Source organism: Platalea leucorodia (genome assembly GCF_965183815.1).
Source record: "Platalea leucorodia genome assembly, chromosome: 3".
NCBI classification, from domain to species: Eukaryota; Metazoa; Chordata; class Aves; order Pelecaniformes; family Threskiornithidae; genus Platalea; species Platalea leucorodia.
Window position 1 is genome coordinate 43,772,962 of NC_138825.1, and position 20,190 is coordinate 43,793,151.

Here is a 20,190-nt window from a genome sequence, read left to right on the forward strand (position 1 = left end):
ACAAGCCAAATGACACTCTGTTTTCCCCAGAATGGCAACGTAATTTTATATGACGTATTTTGCATAAATAATTCTTGGAGTCTTTAAAAAGAGTTTGTGCACAGGAAGGGTTTGTAGAGATGTCATGCTGAAACTGAAATGTTAAAAATGTTTTCAAGACCCTTTAGTTGAACTTATCCAAGATGTTGGGCCTAAAAAAAAAATCACAAAATTAGACCCAGACAAATACACACATATTTTTTTGTTTTACCTTGCTGCGTTGTGATCCTGTCACCTTAAGGAAGGGCAAGGACAAGAAGCGAAATAGTAATAAGAAAAAGAAGTCCAAAATTTTTTTTCTGCAGGTGACTGACCAAATACATACACAAAATTGTCTTTTGAACAGATTAGTACATTATTTGAACATGTTTCATAGCTACAGAAAAAATAATTATGAGAAACAAATGAATAGGATCTTCTCTCAAAGGATGAAGTTCAATGCTGAACAAGGAATCCATTACAATTTAGGTAAGGAGCACTAATAAACTGTTTACTGATAAATTTGTTCATTCACCTCAATGACTTTCTATTTATAAATTTTCACATTTATAAGCACAAGATATTTGATATCTAACAAGCATGCATGGGCTAACTGAAAGAAGCTTACAGAAATAAATGTTCTTTGTTTAGTCAATGATATGACATACGTTGTATTTCGGGGGGGGGGGGAACACAAACAAAACCAAAATCAAAACAAAAAAGCACCGAAATTTGGATTCATACTTAGGTATTTACCAAGAAACAGAAATTTATATATGGGGTACGTTAGTTGTAACTCAAGTGGACTAGAACTTCTGAGTAACTGAAAAGAATTTGGTATTGGTATTATTTCTGATTTCTGTATACAACCAAATAGGGAATATGTACTTAAATAATTCATTGCTATCTCATGCAGCATCACGTAGAAAACATACAAAATATCTGATGTGTACAGTGGGAGTAAAAGTAAACATGCCTCAAACCACTCCTCAAAAATCAAAACAACACAGGCAGTTTAATATTAAATCAATCAGTATATTTAGAAATATTTTAAAGAAATAATAAAAGCATGTATTTCTTGTTTCGTTGTTTTAGTAAAGATATTAAATGTACGTATTAATTGTTTTGAAAGATAAGACAACTTTTAATGTCAGAATTAGAATATGCTAAAATATATTAAATATTAACAAGCTAATTCCCTCAGTGCCCCTCAGAACAGACAAATTTCTTGTAAACTCCATTTTATTAATGGAAAAAGAGAGACAGATCCTAGAGCAAACACATGACAAGGACTCATCTCTTACTCTTGTAATCAGCTCATGTAAGTGTGCTTCTTTATACAGTGATGATCACTAAAAACTCAACATTAAACAACAATAAATACAGATTTCCTATTCTCAACATAAGAAAAAGCTTGGCAATATTGATGAATAAAAGCTTACCTTTTACTAAGAAGCACTAATGTATATATGTGAACATAAAAATACTGTATAAATTACTGTTACTGAATGTAAATGACTACTGCAAAAAGCAGTATTATTTCAGTATTTTAACCATCCAAACTAAAGGTAAGATGTGATACTTTACGAGATACAGCCTGTTATTATCAGACTTCCAGAATAAGTTACTACCCATAATATTTCTCTTCGACAACTAAAAAGTTAAAGTCAATCAGATAAACATAAGATCCATTAAATTACTCTATATAATCTTATATTATGTGATACTACATATGTTTTTGTTTTACTACTATGAATCTGGTCATTCATATCTGCCACTCCACCTTCTGACATGCAGTTCACTGGCATAATAAGCTGCAGTAAGCCATGAACCAAGAAACATAAATGTCATTTGGAAGCTATGAAATAATGTCTAACATGACAAGAAAAACAAAACAGAAGTATAATCTTACTTCAAAACTCTTCACTTCTTCTTCACCATCATCGTCTTCTTCATCATGGCAGCTCTGATACCATGTAGAAAGAAAACATTTACTGGTAAGTCGGGGTGTGGGGGGCTAAGCCTTCCTTCACTTTACATGTAATTTCTCTTGATCATCTCCATTAATTTTATTAAAACAGGAAAGATGCAAAAAATAGCAAAAAAGTTACCTTTGCCATAATATCAGCATAAGCCATATACAGGAAATCTTCTTCCAATTTGCTGGTTAATAGAGAGAGGAAAGGGAAAATGAGGAAGATTAGAGCCATTATAGTAGAACTGGAGCACCAAATTATTTTTAAGCACCTTAAAAATCTTTTTAAAGGATTTCCATGTTCATAACTCATTACAAAAGTCTTTTTGGAAAATGAGGACTTGATTAACCAATACAAACTGAAAAGTAAAGCCAGCTACAAAACAGTGCTCAGAAATTCATAAACACCTTCCAACGAAGAGAACGTAGATAATTTTTCAATTATACCTAGAATATACTTATATTTCCCATTCAAAATATAACTGCCAATGGGGTACACAGACAGAAGAGAGAGGTGTAATAAGTCCTGAACACAGCATCCGTAACTGTGAAAATGTGTATAGGGGCACCTATTTGTCTCTAGAAAACTCCTTACGTCTCCTTATCAGTCATGTTAAAATCTCTTTACATACCACAGACTGGAGAGGTTTGAGTGTAACTCACACTCACCATATGTACATACACACATGTTTTGACCTAGCCTATGCAATCTCACTTGAACAGAGACATGTATACATTCAAATACAGGAGTAATCTGAAATTCTGCATACACTCTGCGGTCTCTCACACCATCCCTACCATTTTTCAGTCAAGGCTGTTCGACTGAAGAGCAGAATAAGTTGATGTAAAGGATCAACTCTTTTAAGGCTTTCATCTTCTTCTGGTGGTTCCTCCCCAGGTTTCTTTAGGGAAAAAAAGATTTAAAGAGTATATTCAGTGTTTTACTCTGTGCAATTTTTTAAACATTAAATACTCACATATGTGATTTTGATTTGGAAAACCAGGAGGAAACAAGTTCCAAGTAGGAAAAACCTGAATCCTGACCGTCTTTATGACCATGAAGACTTACAAAGATGATGCCATTTACAAAGCTTTGGATTTCCTCTCCTCATAAAAATTAACCCTCTTCCCTAGATTTTAAAAATAATTTTTTATATTAATATTTTATATGAAAATTATATTGTCTGTTCCTCTCTATGTTAACAAGCTTCATCAGCTAAAAATTAGAATCCTCTGTTCCAAGTCTTGTGTCAGGTAGAATGTTCGCTGAGGAACTCTGAGAGACTTTGAGGGAGAAGAAATCCAAACTTGAAGCTCATCAGTAGTTTTAGAGAGAAGGAGCCATATCTACCAAAAACAGTAATGCCGACAGGATGTAGAATTTTAGAAAATGACAAATCAATAATGTCTAAAAAATATTATATATCATTCAATAATATATATATACACACACATAAATAGTTTTTTTTCATGTGGGTATTTTGCTTTCAGGTTTAGACAGCTCTAGTTAGATCACTCTAAAAGAAAAACGTAGTCCTAAATACTATAATGGCAACCACCAAAGCAGTGTTTTGAAAAAAATCTATACAAAATCTGTCCTCTGACTTCTTGTCTTTTGTCAAAAGATATTTTAGAAAGTAAATTTTGCATATCAAGTTATTAACAAAACTGCTTTGTCCAGACACACTTTTCTACAAAGCATCTGGTAGCTCAAAGAAAATTGGTTGCATAAATTATGCCCACTCTTCCTCCTTGTTTTCACCTAGCAGTATACACTAAAATACAGATAAAAAGAATTCCATGCATTGATAAGACTGCGCAAGTAAGAAATTATTATAATGTCAGATGTTAACTGATAGCGATAAGGAAGGGTTGGTCACATAACAGATAAAAGGAAAATGGATTTTTTGCTTATTAAGAAAAAAAATTGTGTGTGCTAGCGTCAAATACATTCCTATGGGAATGCTTATACATCTCTGTGTACTACACCTTCATATGTGCCTGTGAAGTCCACCTTTTCCACTCAGCTGTACCAAACATGACTGGTTGCAGCTGAGGATTCACTTTAGTTGACATATATGTACAATGATTGTTTCACATGCTAGTCTATGATGGCTATACAAAGTTAATTTCACATTTTGCAATATGTGACAATAGTTTCAGTATCAATAACAAGATCTGAACAATGCGAATTATAACTCTAGTTATATCTCACCATTATGGAGGTCTTCCCCTGCTCTTTATTTCAATCTCATTTAGGATGCTGACCTTTCTCTTTTAATTAAATGGCAGCATTCTATACTTGGTAACGTTATCAACCAGAATACCTCTCTAATGTTATCAAAACTGATGAAGCAAAAGGGCAGAAGTTGTGTTAATGTTTAATACATGTTATTAGTTTTCATAGATTTAATTCAAATTAAATGGAGGATCAAATTCACCAATGACTGAGTTAAGCAGAACTCATTAATAAGCATAGCATGAACACTAGCACCAAATAATTTTCTGACATTTCTGGGAGATAAGTATTCTTAATTTTCAATGTTTTGAAACATTGGCCCTATAGTTTTTTAAATGTAAGATAAAAAGCTTTAACTGAATGTAACAGAAAAGGATAAAAAAAATAAGTTGGGTAAGTTTTAGTTGTAATTTCTAAATGTTGAAGATTTAAAAGATTTCATTTTTATATCATCTAACTATTAAACATCCATTAAACATATTGTTCTTATAAATTATTATATCCAGTAATGCCTACCAACAAAATTAATCAATAATTTTATCACATAATCTTAAGAGTTCATATAAGCTATTTAATTAAAGCAGAAGCATTTTAACTACTAATAAAGAGAGTGTTGAATATCCTGTGATTTTAATATCAAATATTAAAAATCTAGTTCCCTTACAGACTTGATCTGTTGAATCAGAATTAAGAATCAGAAGAATTAAGCTTGTCCAATAGAGGACTTGTGTATACTTTTTTCTTTTTTTTCTGGGCCCTGGCTTTTTCCAGTTTTCTACCTAATACGTGAACAGTTCAGAAACTTCAGACAATCCTTCAAGCATACATTAGAGAACCCAAGGTTCCTCCTTTCTCCCTCTCCAGAGGAGTTCTGCCACCACAGCCTGGGCTGTGATTCCATCTTGACACTCCAATAAATCTTTAATTCCTTGCTACATCAGGGTACAGTTTCTCTAAGAGGGATAGAGAACCTTCACCCGCATCACAACCACATCTTTCATGAAGTCCACACAACAGTCTGGATCAGCTCCACAGAGCTGAACAGCAGAACCTCAAACTCTTACCCTCCAGGAGAGTGCTCTAAAGCAGCAAGAATGTGATAGAAATTTATTTAAAAGACAGATAGAGTTTTGTTTGCTCTTTTGAATGAAAGGTGTAATGCATCTCTCCTTAAGACAGTGCTGGAGACACACTTATCTGTATGCTTGAAGAATTACAAGGGAATGCCTGTAGTCCTTTACTAAAGGACCATATAGCAGCCAATCCAATCTGTCTTCTCTAAGACAGTTTTTCACATAAGCTTCCTGCTGGCAAGTTCTTCATAAACTTAGCAAAGATATGGTTTCATAGAAGAGGTAAGGAGACAACCCTTTATGTCAGAGTGTAACCAAATGACCACATTGGGTTATTTTTTCACACATACATACCTGCACATACCTACACACACATGCAAATAGCTATGTTGTTCCACATTCCATATCTACACACACAAACTCTGAACTGCTAAAACATAATTATTTTTGACAATGAGCCTGCATTATTTAAAACATCTGTAGTGTGTTGGGACACATGAAGATATCAGTTTAGAAGACTGTATACAAAGTAAGTATTTGCAGAAGTCTCTTGCTTTTTCACAATGCTTGATCATACAATAAGGATGCCACAAGGAATGAATTCTGCATGTGTGCAGGCAAAAATGAACTTCCATAGTCTGCCTGTGTTGAAGCTCATTGCTGCTGATCTTCCTTTCACTATTTTGATCCTTATATTAAAAATTGTTCACAACTTGGGTAGCTGGTTTTAAGCATAAGCTTTACACAATAAAAGCAAATTATTGGTTTTTTCTAATAGCAACTTTCCAGTTAGCTTCCTCTCTCTATTGCAGAGAGCAAGCTCTCCTCACAATAAAAAGACTGATCTCAGACTGTGTTTTGTTGGATCTTCCAGGGACTGAATCATTTCCTAGTACTAGTTCTTGCGCAACTCTCAAAAGAACTACCTTTCTGAGATAAAATTGTAAGGGATGAGGACACAAGGCTTTACTGAAAATCACCCCTGGGATTTACCAGGCTAAAGACAGGGCTCTAGCACTTTACTGTTGGGAAAAATACTCACCTCCCTAACAAGAGGATTCTTCTGCGAAGAAGCAGACTCTGTTTGCTTCTGAGGGACTGATTAATCTAAGACTAGAATTCCTCTAGTTTCATATTTTAACCTTTTGACTTAAATGGCTTTAATGTGGGCTATGAAGTCTTCAAATACATAAAGGTTAACTGCAAAGAAAGAAGGGAATAGGCCGTTCCGCTTCTCCACAGGGCAGAAGATAAGAGACAGGGGAATGACAGCAACTGGCACATAATTTAGACAAAAGTTTAAAGAGCTTTATAAAAGGTTACTGAAGCCCTGAAGCAGACTGCCTGAGGGGATTCTGGAATCTCCATCACTTGTAAATTTTAACACCTTTCAGAGTGACTTGGTTATACTTTACCCTTTTGGGCAGAGATAGCTTAGGTGATATCTTATGTACCTCACAGATTTATGATTATTATTATGCAAGATTAATGTTAATCCAGAATACATTCCCAGAACCCTTTTCACCCAGACGTACTGCTAAATCTTCTATCAGTTTGTCTTCAAAATAGTGTTCTTCCGTTTCAATCCAAGATTTATCATAGCCTTGTAGAAAGAGATTGACGGCTCGGTGCCTAAAAAGGGGCATTTAAAACAAAAGCTGTAAACTTTTAAAGAGAAGATTTGGTCAATATGAATTTCATTTAGCTTGAAGAACTGTCCAGTCATTACAAGTACCATTTAAAATGAAAGCAAAATTTCTATGGTAAAACCTGCCGAAAGCACCTATTTTAAAAATTAAATTTACATTAAAATGCTCTATTCAAGACTGTGTCCTATTAACTCGTAAAACTGATATTAAAATGTCATGATGATGATTTTAGGAACAGATAATAAAAAGACCTTTAAAGAAATTTAAACACAAGTGAGAAATAAAATCAATTACATTGCCACACTACTGAGTTTTGGTTTTAATATAAAATATGTTCATATTATTTTAATTTAAATATTAAGATAACAGACACAGATAACTTTGGATTGTGCTCAAATAATTGTATATTTTTAATATTCAGGATTAGACTTGCATATTTAAAATAATAAACCTTTTTTTTTCCAAACTCCATGAAATTAAATGGATGATGAGGCTAGGGGAAAGAGGGTAAGCTAATGATGATGTTTACTGGGTTTTGTTTTGTTTATTTTTTTCTTGAGGATTCAATGCAAAATGGACTGTGTGACAACCAATTCCCCAAGAAGAATTTTATCAATCATCTTAATTTTTTTAAACAACTGCCAGTCTCATATACTGAAAAGTAAGAAGTAGAATTAAAATATACAGGAATGCTAGTTATGTGCAGGTGACCTACTACTTGTTGAAGTAAGAACAGCTACAGATGGAAATATTGTTTTTTCTATTTTCAACTGTCATGGCAGCCTCATTTCAAGCGAGTGTGATTCTCATGCTCTTGTGCTTCCTGGGACAGACTTTAAGATTCATCCTACTAACTATGGTAATAGTAATAATATGCATACTTTTGGGAAAAAATGAGAACATTACTATGTTGAAAAGATCAGATACAGGTGCTCTGGAAATTATTTTTAGTAATTGCATGAAAAGAAAGATGTCTTTACTTTTTCTGAACGTTCAATCCTTCCAGAATCTCAGGATTCTGAAACTTGCTTGACTATAGATCCCATTCTCTACTGAACACGAACGAAGAGGAAAAGGAGCCACAGGCTAGAGTACGTGCATATATTTCATTCTCTATTGCCTATATATAGGCATATATATATATATTATATATATATGCCTATATATATAATATATATATTATATATATAGGCATATATATATATATTTCATTCTCTATGCCTAGAGTATGTGCATATATTTCATATCTAGTAGAATGCTCTTCCCAAAAGTGCACAATAAATAGACAAGTTTTCAGATAAATACTATCAGTTTATTTCCTGCATATAGAGCATTTAGTATCTAATAATGAAGGTAACTTCATATTTCCAGAGCTATACCATGGCTTAGGTGGAAATTTATTTCCCAAGATGATATTACAGTGACACCAATATGTCTGTTTCTGCATTTATCTGCTATGAAAGGTGTTTACTTTTCAGAAAAGAAAACATACCAGGAGGAACAGGTGGAATAACAGCAGGAGGGAGAGAACTAGAAATTCAAAATGATACTTTTTGTTATTCTTTTCAGAAGCTATATTAGAAAAAAAGTAATTAGATCTATTAAAAGACAGCAATATACAAAGTACATTACCATCCATTTTATCAATCACTGGTTTACACGTTGTTCTTCTTTTTCATGTTGCTAAATACAACTGTATGAACATAAATGTATTTGTGAAAGACAGAACAAATATAGCTCTTACCTTGGCAGATTATACAATGGTGCCATTCTAAAGCAGGCAACTACTGCTCTTTTCCTCTGTTTAGACAGCAGCTTATGCCACACTGCTTTTTTGGACCTCTGAGGATGCTCAACCTGTTACATAAAATACACATGGAAAAATAAACAATGTGGCAATGTCCCTACTGTCTGGGCATAGTAATAATAATAAAAATGTGAGATAACAGATAAATCAAGTGAAAAGATGACAGAAGAATAATAGATGGGAAAAAGTGTTCTAGACAGGGTGCAAGTGATCAGCCAAATTGCAGGATCAGAATTTAGGAAATAAACTTAAAAAGCAAAAATCTCCCTTTCCTTGTATGATATAGTTATTCTTCTTTTTTATTTCTTCCCATTTCTTGTATCTTTTAGATAGAATATTATTATCATTGAGCTCGTCGCTCAGGAAACCTTAACTTTTAATACAGAGAATCTTCACTCTATCTTTTATACGTAACTCTTTACATATGTACAGGTAAATTGTACACCTTCACATTGTCTCAGACAATACTTTTAAAGGAATTGCCTTAAATACAATGAATCTTTTATTTGTAATATTTACCATGACCAGCTACAATGGAAAGTAATTAACTTTAAAAGTGAGAGACAGACACGAAGACTTAGTTAGGACTAAATCCCTTCCATGAATCTGCATAGCTAGAATGAACATAAGATATTCCAAAGCACTTCAGCTACATTTCATAATATTACAGCTCTGTCTTCAGATATATTCTCTTTCTGCATCCTGGCTCTGCAGTAACATGAGATGAAATTGGGTGCGCTCCATACTCATCTTTTGCTCTTTCAGTTTCTTTTGTTCCACCTTCCATCCTTGTTTCCATCAGAAGAAAATGACTGCTGTGGTCCAGAAGAGCAACTGCATGCAACAGCATATAGCCTGCCTGGGTAACTGGGAACTATGATTGCAGGCTGTGCTACAGATCACTCCTTTCCCACAACCTATTCACAATTTTTGTGATTTACTCCACAACTGCTCCATAAAGATTATATCTTTTGATTTAACCTACACAACTCTTGTAGAGTTAAGGGGGGATGCCTTTTGTGTGGGGTTGTTTGCTTGTTTGTGGGGGCTTTGTTTGTTTCTTTTACAGACAACCGTACTAGTGGAATAAGCACCTCCTCCATCTCCCAACATCATCAAAGGAGTCAATGGAAGCTAGCATCTCTACTCTGAAAGACTTTGTGATTCTTCCTCGTAATAAAATAAAGCATTTTATTTAAAATATGTAGTGATGATGATGTTTATGTAGACTCAATATTCAATCCAAACATAGTTATCCAAGAGGACTTTTCTAGCTTAGTGAAATATGTAAAATTATTCATCGTTAAATGATAAACATTTAATTAAACAGACTAAAATACTGCCAAGTATTCACTGAAATGGATAATCACACTTGTAAGATTAAATGGTGACATTCTAAAACAAGTTCCTTCCAAAACATAAAATACAAATGAAAAATATTTGTTAAGAGAAAGGATAGAAAAGTGTTCACTGCAAACATATTTACAGTCACAAAACAAAGTCAGCACTAATAATTTAGAAGTCAGACAAACCCAAATGTATAAGTTAGGTAATTAGTAATATCTTCACAAACAACTACAAAACTCTCTATACTTTCCCAAAAGAAATATCCTCGGCCTACGCAAGCAGATCTCTGAAAATAATAAAAACAAAGAAGTTAGCTGTGCATGGAAAGCAAACACAAAGAAAGATCTTTGCCAGTGCTATAAGGAAAGCATTCAGAGTATGTATATATGGGGAACAGAGTATTTGTTTATGGAGAGCAAAGCATTACTCAAGACTATCATAAAAACAGATGCACTGCTCACATATTCATTATTTTCAAAGACACTGAATTACCCATTTCAGTAACAAAAGCACCTGAGCACTTGTCTACAGAAGGTAATTAAAGCTATGGGGCCAAATCTTTAAACAAATAGGTGCAAAGTACCCAGAATAAAAGCAGCCAGCGTTTACTTCACTACAAGTCATTGTTTAAGTGTGATCAGAAGGATTGATCTGAAATGTCGATCTGGTATTACAACAGGAATCCATCCTGTTCTGTACTCCTGCTGGATTCTATACACTGTGAGATTGATCCTATGACAGAACATGGAAAACACAAGGATCATACCTTAGGTTTCACTCCCTTGAACAATTTCTCCGAACTACACAAGCTTAACCAATTTGTATACATGATGGTATAGCTAAAATGCCAGAAATCAAGAGATTGTATATGCCGTTTGAACTGAAATACAAGAGTCTAATGCTGAATTATGCAACTCTCTACATGCTAATCAATTTCCTTTCAGCTTGGTTAACTTTGATAAAACCAGGATAAAAGACAAGACCTTTTGCCCTCATGTTTCTAGCTTTCCTCTACTCTTCCTTCTTCCTCACAGCCACCCTATAGCCTTTCAAATCAACACTCATTCTCCTCTCTCTCTCTCTCTCTCTCTCTCTCTCTCATAGGCTAACTATGACTGCCACTGATTTACTTCCACATTCTATCACTTTTTGCTTGCTCCACACATATTCAGTAACAGGTAAAATTTTATGACTCCTCTTCATCCTCTTCAATTAAGCTGTGTAAGGCTGCTGAACTTGAAGCAAGTTCAATTTAAGGCTGGCAAACTACATGGAGAAGTTGTGTGATGCAACAGCTGGGACACAGGTATTCACATCAACACACTTCGTGCATTCCAAGATCTCTGAAAGTAACTTCTAGCAATCAAGTGCTGCACAGTGTATATACAAGCACTTTCACATATGTCTCAGATTCCTACTTGACTGAACTAGCGATCCCATCACAATATGGAAACTTCCTGACATGGGGTCTGAAAACCTGTGCCAAGCTTCTGAGTGAAACCAACTAATCTAGTGAGAGGGCAAGAGAGCCTTGAATTCTCAAATGTTCTTTGAAGAGGAAAAAAAAAAACACCTCTGAGCAAATTTTATATGCAGTCAGTTTATAGTCTATGCTGTAACCAGCAGCATTCATCTCTGCCACTAGGAATACTCTTCAAGTTAACATGCTGTTTCTTCAGTACATTTTAAAAAAGAAAGCCTAGAAAACACAGAAAAAAAATCTCAAGTGCAAAATAGCTAACAATTCAGTAAGTAAAATGGGAAAACTAAATTTATAAAGTAGTCTTTGACTTGTAAAATGTACCAACATAGGGGATTTTTTTATTTCAAAATTTAAAGAATTAAAAACTTAAAGATAAGTAATAGACTCTTATCCCAAGGGGAGGAAAAAACCAAAATCAAACCCAACCAACAAACACCTAACTCCCAACAGTTATTCTTGGTTGATATATTTCTGGGGACAAGTTTAATCAGAGAGACAGAAGACAAAATTCTATCAGTGCTAGTGGGAAGAAGAACACAAAATAAATTACAGAATTTTTTGATGAAAGTTACTGTAGTCCAGATCACATAGGAAGCTCATAGAGAAAGCTCATATATTTATGCAAAAAATATTAGATAAAACAACAGAACTTCATGCCAGATTCTGAAACAAGTTACAGATTCTGCCAGAACTTTCTCAAAAAAATCATTCCTCCACCCTGCTTCTACTATTTCTTGAATGCAGCAAGTAATATTTGAGCTGGCCAGATTAAACTTGGTTTGTATTCACTGTTGCACCAGCACGAACAAATCTGAGTTCACGTATGCAAGCATTTTGCTGGACCACCAAAGAGCAGTCTTGCTAAAACTTCCAGATTATCAAGAATTTTCTGAATTCCAATGTCATTTTCTAAATGCATATATTCTTGCGCACATTCACACGAACTTCCATACAGAGCATTCTTCTTACCATTTTTTTAACAAGTACATAGTAAATAGCTTTCTAAAACCATCACTAGAGAAGTTGTGTATCAAATCATCTGACTGCCTTACTCCATACAGCTATAATATGTATCTTCTAACCAGATATTTATGTAGGCAGCTTTAAGTTTCTTGCTACTTCAATAATTCAAGAATCTCAACTGAGAAAAATACCTTGGAAAAAGGCATTTTTTCAATAATTAAGTTGTTTTTTACTCACATTTCATGATCCATGGACAATTGCATAATTACTTCCTGCTAGCTGAAATGCACCAGAAGGAAGCTAAAACATATCACTTTCTGAGTCCTTTTCCAAATAAATGATTGTTGGAGGTGTTGCAAACACACTGTGTGATTGATATGACCACAATATTGGCTTATAAAACACAAGGCAAAGCACGTAAACAGTAGCCATCAAAAGAAAGAAAAAAGAATATAACATTAAATACAGCAGGTGAAAGTATAAATGAAAGGCTGAATACTTTTGTTTAGATTAAGAAGCAATGGAATTGGGAAAATGTGTCTAACCTGTTCCAGGTGAAACAGTACATTAGCTATATCAAGGACCCTTTCCACAGTCTTCTCTGGATCTGAGGAATCTTCAGTCCTGTTTGGTAAATCTTTGTAAAGTGCCATCTGCCACCTAATGGCGGGATCCTCAAGCTGCAGGAGAAAGATTTCACATGTCACCAAGGCAAAATGTTCCAGACGTAGGGTCAAACAGTTTACTTAGTACAGAAACTGCTTCAAAGGACAACAGAAGCACTTTATATGGCTAACCTACACCTTTACATGGCTAACCCATACAGTGTCCACTACACTGACTGGGAGAACAAAACTAAAGACTGATTTGTGCAATGTTTCTTGCGAGCTTCCAGAGGACTAGAAGTCTAATAATCATACAAAGAGCAAATGATCACGGGCCAACAAATAACAGTGGCATCAGCAATGAATACATTATTTGAGGAAAAGTAATGAATATGAGGTAGACAGACATAACTGACTTTCCAGTTATTGAACCAAACAACAACGAAATTGTTGATCTACTAGTTGGGATTACTTAGTTTTCAGTCATGGAAATTAGTAATATTAGTCTTATTTATGTCTAATTTTTTTCATTTTAATTTTTTTCAATTGTTAGAAAATCCTAATTTTACTGATTACTAGATAAAAAAACAAAAGTTGATTTGTGAAAAATCAATTCAAGATGCATTTGCTTATTAGCCTACAAATTACAAAGAACTGTATGAAGCAAAATGTTTTTTCTTATTTTTCTCTCTACATTTCATTTTTTCCGTTTCAGTGATCTATGATTCTCTGTTTTACCATTAGCAATCTCTTTTTTGGTTCATTTTGTCTCCCTAGTGCTTCTGCTAATCAACGCTGATGCAACACATCTTCCAACCATTTTTTGTGCCAATGACACTGAAGACAAATGCAATGCATAACCCATTTTACTGAGAGCTGTGGCCAGTGATCATTCCTGAATGTACAATTTAGGTTTAAGTCACACTGGCCTGGATTCCTAGAGCATTTAGGAGCCTAAACCCTACAGATTCAAATAGGGCTTAAACTCAACACGTACTTTTCTAAAACATCTTTGTGGATCCAGTTTTCAATTTGTGCCTAAGATGAGACAATAATGCTAATCCACCTCCACAAAACATCTTATGATACAGTTTACTGAAGTTCCAGGAATGATTATAAACTTACACAGTCGCTCAATAATAGCTTATTACAACCTAGAAAGCCACAATTGGCAGGCATTTCTTCCACCTTTCGGCTTTTCCATTTCTTAACAACTGTCACATCCACAGTCTTTGTGTGAGCATTTGACTGGATCATCATGAATGGGTAGTCCACAAAAGACCTTTTAATCACAGGTGGAGATGTCTTTTGATCTGAGGACTCCTCACATTCTATCAAGGTACAGCTTTTTTGTATAGGTAGTTTTCTAAGGGTTTGAGTAGTTGACATTTCAAGGTGTGAATTAGAATGGCTGGAAGAAGATTTTGGTGACTTGAGCTTCATCCATGTCAAAATGAATGCAAGTTTCGTCATCAATTTCTTGAAATAAAAGGCTCGGTACTGAGTAACAGCATGCAGGCATGCAAGGAAAGGAAAGACAGAAACAGGGTGAAGACAAATGTAGACAAAGGTTGATAAATGCATGAAATAGACGGCACAACATTAATAGCTAAAGATTCAGAAGGATGATTCTCAAACAGTGCAGTTTTCCAAAAAGAAATCAAGATAAATTACATTTTAGCTCTAACATAAATGACAGAACGTGGTGTCTGTGAGAAGCAAAAGTGGTTAACAGAAAAGACCATTTGAAGAAAGAATATTGCTATGGTTGGAAGAAAACCAGCCTTTCCAAAAAGTGGTATTTTTCCTGTTTTGAAAGCCACCTTACACAAACACCATCACAGCTAAGTTACATATAAATTCATAACATTAAATCATAATTTAAAATTATAAGACCATTTGACCTACATTCCTTTTATGTCTGACTCAATCAGACAACAAAAGGGTAGTGCATGCATATAGCACAATAGCATCATTTTTCTTAACATCATACTTCACTGTATCTGACATGTACTTGATTCAGTCATGGCAGTGACTGAATACTAATGACATCAGAGAATTATGGAATGAATTATATTGTACTTTGTAAATAACTACTGAATTTAACTTTATACACTATACTTTTAAATAATTTATACACTTAGGTTTAATGTAAACTCTAGAATGTGTCAGTGCTAAATGATTGATGAAAAGATATATTTCAAGCCACTGAGAACAAACTACTTAGGAATAGATAACAAATAATAATAAAGATAATAAATGCAATAATAAATGGAAGTTTTGAAGTCCTAGAAATGCCGTATATTGTCCATAGTTGAGTTGACTACTTTTCATGTACAGGTCAAAACCAGAGCTTTTCAAAGCTAGTAAAGTAATATGTAGATAGCTATAAAATAAAGCTAGCTATAACAGCTATTTAGCTTTGTTAGCTATGTATGATGTGGTTCCCTTTCAGAATGTTATCTTCCACTGGGAATTTATTTTACAATTAGGAAAATCCAAAGTCACTGCTGAAAAGTTTACAACTGGAAAATCCATCAATGTGTACTTTGGATTAGCTAAGATTACTTCCTTCTGAATTACCAAGGCACCGTGAAATTTCATCAATATAAAAAATTTAAAAGTACTTTTATTCTCATGTGTTATAAGCAGAGGAGGTGATATGTTGCTGAACAATAGTAAACTTTTAATTGAAGCAAAGGAAGTTTCTGAAGAGAAAGCACAGATAAAGGTATTAAGAAGTATCATTACTCCAAGGCAACAAAGCACTAACGGACAGAAATTTCTTAACAGGAGTATGCAGAATGTAACCCTAAAGAAAAAAAAATAGAAACTGAAGTATTTAAAACAGGAGGACAAGTGCTAAGAAGCAGCATGAAATGGCAGGCAAGACTTACAACTGCATGGCTCACAAAATGACAATATACACATACTGAAAAGGTCAGAACAGAAATACCCATCTTCATCATGAAGAAAACATTACTGAAGTTCACAGACAAAAATCACAACACATTTAAGGTTTGTATATTCATGGCATGCACATCGCTTAAGTACTGTTGCTCATGATCTTCATAAATGCTCTTTTCTTCCTAGTACTTTGCCTGAGTGGTTTCTTCTGCTTCTCAGTATATAACTATTTGCTACATAAGGATAAGTATTTCAAGCTTGTTTGAGGATTTAACCAAATCTTTTGTTTTCAGTGGTAAACTTTTCTATGTGCAATCCCTATAATTTAAAGCTATTGGACATTTATTCATAATACTTTTATCAAAAACGCTAATTGTTAGCTTTGCAAAATTATGTATCTTCTTGTGAGCTCCCAGAAACCCCAGCCTCCACATAATCGTGCTTGACATTGCAGCGATATACAGAAAACATAAGATGGGAGAAAATTAATCTTCAGGTATTATTCAGGAAGAACCATCCCATTACCAAGTAATTTCAAAAAAAAAAAAAAAACCATTTATTGCCATGCACTGAACTGCAGTGGAATCTAGACTTCTGGATGATTCTTAAATACTCTTTCAGAAAAAAAAAAAAAGCCATATTTCCAACTCACATGTTTATTCTCTTGTCACCACTTAATGAGCACAGCAAAATACTAGTTAGTTTTCTCCCTGAGGTGAATGAAACCTGGGGCGGGGGGAGGAGGTAAAGGACAATCCTAAATAAAGCACCATCCATAGGTCCAGTTCTTTCAGTAAAGAAGAAACATGCACCATTTTATTACACTTCCATATTATGGCTTCTTCTTGGCCATTATTTGAAGCATTAATAAAACAGTTCAACTACACTGGGCCTGTTCAGGACTTTTTCGCATCTGGCACTAACTGGAATTTGATAACAAAAATCTACACTTTTTCAAAAATACTTTCCTTTCCATGGGCTAAAAAGCAGGAACAAAACTGAGCAAAGTGGAGATTTTTTCCATTCACAGAGTATGGCAAAGTGCAGCTTCCTTTTCCTTTATACTTCAAACGGATACAAAGTAACTTTGAGCATTTTGCAGATTCCCAAATAATAGAAGGTAGAGTTTAAACAGTGATAGACCTTGCTTCCGTCTCCAATTTCATATTAATAGTGTGCATAGGCAGGGATTTGAAGGGCCACATGTTATTGTATATAATGAATATATAAACACATTAAAAACCTAACATATAACAATTGACAGGAACAAGTTACTTGACAGAAGAGAAAAAAGGGACTTCAAGTTATCCTAACAAACAAAGGCAGGTTGTCATTATACGGCACCAACAAATAAATTCAAAGGAAGAAAAATCATGTTTAAAAACTGCATATAGATTACCTTGCCCTGGAGATGAAGATTACTGCGGATGGTATCTCGTACTTCATCTTCAGTATCTTTCTGTCAATAAATTACAAATCATATAAACTAGGAATAGAAGGTAATTAAGAAATGATATTGTTCATATAAATGTCAACCTTGGGCTTAGTTCAGATGATGAATAAAACTCACAATGTGGAAGACTGAGGAAAATCTCAGTGGCAATATGTCTTTTTGTCAGAGCTAGCCATACCCAAGCTCACAGAAGCAAGTTCTGGACGGCATCATTCATATTTGTCCACCGTAACACACTAAATGCAAGTCTGAATTAAAATTACTAGTGTATACATATCTACATACTTTAACCAAAGTTTGACCAAATAAAACCAAAATCATGAACACAGCCTTCTCTGATTTGATTTCTGTTTCTTTTGGAGATCTTCTATCCTTCTTAAACATTCAGTTCGGCTGTCTGAAGGTCATATACCCTGCTAGGGTGTATGAAGTATCACAGCTTGAGAAAAAGAGTGTATTCCAAATGACAATCACATTATTGCACTGTGAGTTTACCGCTAGAAGAATCACTTTTAAAACAGTCTATTCCTACAGAAATTCTTGCATTCACATGAGAGTGATCAAAAGGGATTAGTTATGATATTGGGCACAGAACTTAGGAAACATCCAGTTCTTATTTGCATTTCCAAATTCAAGCTTCATAAAATATAAAAACCACAATTTAGCTTTAAAAATTAAGAGAGAAATAACTGTTTTAATTTAAGAATGTCATCTCTATTCACATAGTGATCATTTAGAAAATAAGTATGTCCAAACTGAAATGTTTTATGCCCTGAAAATGAGAACAATATGTAGATTACTATCTACCATAGTCACCCATTATGCCTTTATATAACAGAATTATAGTCTTGATTATTTGTGCCGTGCTGTAAGAATGAGCATGGGGAAAATACTCAAAGATTTCATTAGTAAAATATTTCAACCTTTTAGAAGTGCAAAAAAAGCACTTACCATACTGAATCGATTTTTGGCCAGTGCAATTAGCTCTTGGTCTCCAGGAGCACAAATGTTTAGGCCAATGGGAAGTAATCTCTTCAGTGCTGCCACAATGAGAGAGGTCTGCATAGAGTACCGGTCACCTTTTCTCTTCATCTTCTTTCTCTCCTGGTCAGAAACTGCTGCCTGCAGCATAAAGCAAAGATGAAAAAAGATCCAATATTAAAGAAAAGAACTGTGCTAGTAACTTTGTACTTGCCTCTGGTTTGACAGTTTCCTTACTGCCTATACAGCTGCAACCCTATCCAGTGGAACTGCCATTATATCATTGCCAATATTTTGCACCAGTATCTTGAAAGTCCACTGTGTTTCTCAAATGACTATGTTTTGATTCTCAACCCAGTGTTTTCAACAGATATTGTTACAAAAACAAAAAACAAACAAACAAAAAAAAAAACATGATTCTCTGGAGTCCTCCTGTCTCCTTCCCCTCTGCAAAGAGAAAAATATAAAAATCTTTACACTACCTTGGACATCTTAGATTTGGTGTCACTGATAAGGAAAGACATGTTGTTGATTTCATTTTGTACCACAAAGTTCTGCTCTTCCCTTTTGAAATTCTGGAAATATATACAAGATCTCAGTTAGAAGCACTTATGTTATATGAGGAGTCTATCTAAACAAACCTTAAATAAAAACATAAATTAACTGGAAATTTGTAAAATCCACAAGATGATAATACAAGGACAGAAAAAATTAATGCCTGATCAACAATGGCCTTGAATTCCAGCTTTATTTACATGACATAGCTCAGGGGGTTGTGTGTTTTAGGTTTTTTCCTATGTTAGAGAAAAGAAATGTTTCTCTGGCTATGAAACAGCTATGATAAAAATCTCACTCCTCCTCTAATTCAATATAAAAATATTGTCTGGGTTTTCCTTACTAGTAAATCATCCATTCCATTTTTTCCTCCATTATAAATCCCACTATATTCAGACACATAAGAAACTTTTTAAATAAAAGACTGAACTTACAAATACACATTATTTGATGATCCAGTATCTATCTACTGTGCAACCAGTTTCTGCACACAGCGATGTTTATTATAAATCTTACAGTCAAATTCAGACACAAGCACACAAATAATAAGGCATCTTGTTTCCCAAACTTGACAGAATTGAAGTTATGGCAGAAAAGAAATTTACTATGGACAACAGTCCATACAGAGATCCAATACCTGAAAGTATTTAGTCGTGTTTGGTTTTTTTCTTCTTTTTGTTCCAGTATTCACATGAATCGTGTTTTGTTTTTATTTAAGCACTATCAGTGATGGTGGCTGATTAGGTCTTAATGCAGACCCCTTGGTTCTTGCATATGAACCAAAGGAATCAGACTTGAGAACCAAGGGTAACTTTTGTAGAAGTGGAATTAAGAAGAAGTCCTTAACTGGTAAAATTTATGAAATATGAAACAGTATCATCTAGGAAAAAAAATATTTTATTCTGAGAATTACTTCTAAGATGTATTTGCTACTTCCTTGCTCTTAGAACACTTACTGACTTTCCTTCATTCGGTCCAGCTACAGACCTAGGCTTAATAATTGAATTATATACCTTTAAGTTTTATTAAAGAAATACAAATCTACACTGCAACGCAAATTAAGTGACTGTAAATAGAGCTGCGCATTTCCTTCAAGAAACCCTTGTTCCACTAGTCGTGTTGAAGACCTTTCCAC

At 34.2% G+C, this 20,190-nt stretch overlaps 1 protein-coding gene across 1 annotated transcript in view; it reads right to left on the bottom strand.

The window, feature by feature from the left end:
* Positions 1–20,190, bottom strand: part of RYR2 (ryanodine receptor 2) — a gene marked incomplete at both ends in the record, with an annotated part of 441,781 nt that overhangs the window by 60,829 nt on the left and 360,762 nt on the right. The window contains 9 exons of the mRNA XM_082305460.1: positions 1,931–1,984; positions 2,130–2,181; positions 2,792–2,895; positions 6,841–6,937; positions 8,699–8,811; positions 13,100–13,234; positions 17,466–17,525; positions 18,471–18,641; positions 18,983–19,075. Of these exons, the coding sequence (XP_082161586.1) occupies positions 1,931–1,984; positions 2,130–2,181; positions 2,792–2,895; positions 6,841–6,937; positions 8,699–8,811; positions 13,100–13,234; positions 17,466–17,525; positions 18,471–18,641; positions 18,983–19,075 (879 nt within the window). The remainder of the gene's footprint in view (positions 1–1,930; positions 1,985–2,129; positions 2,182–2,791; positions 2,896–6,840; positions 6,938–8,698; positions 8,812–13,099; positions 13,235–17,465; positions 17,526–18,470; positions 18,642–18,982; positions 19,076–20,190) is intronic.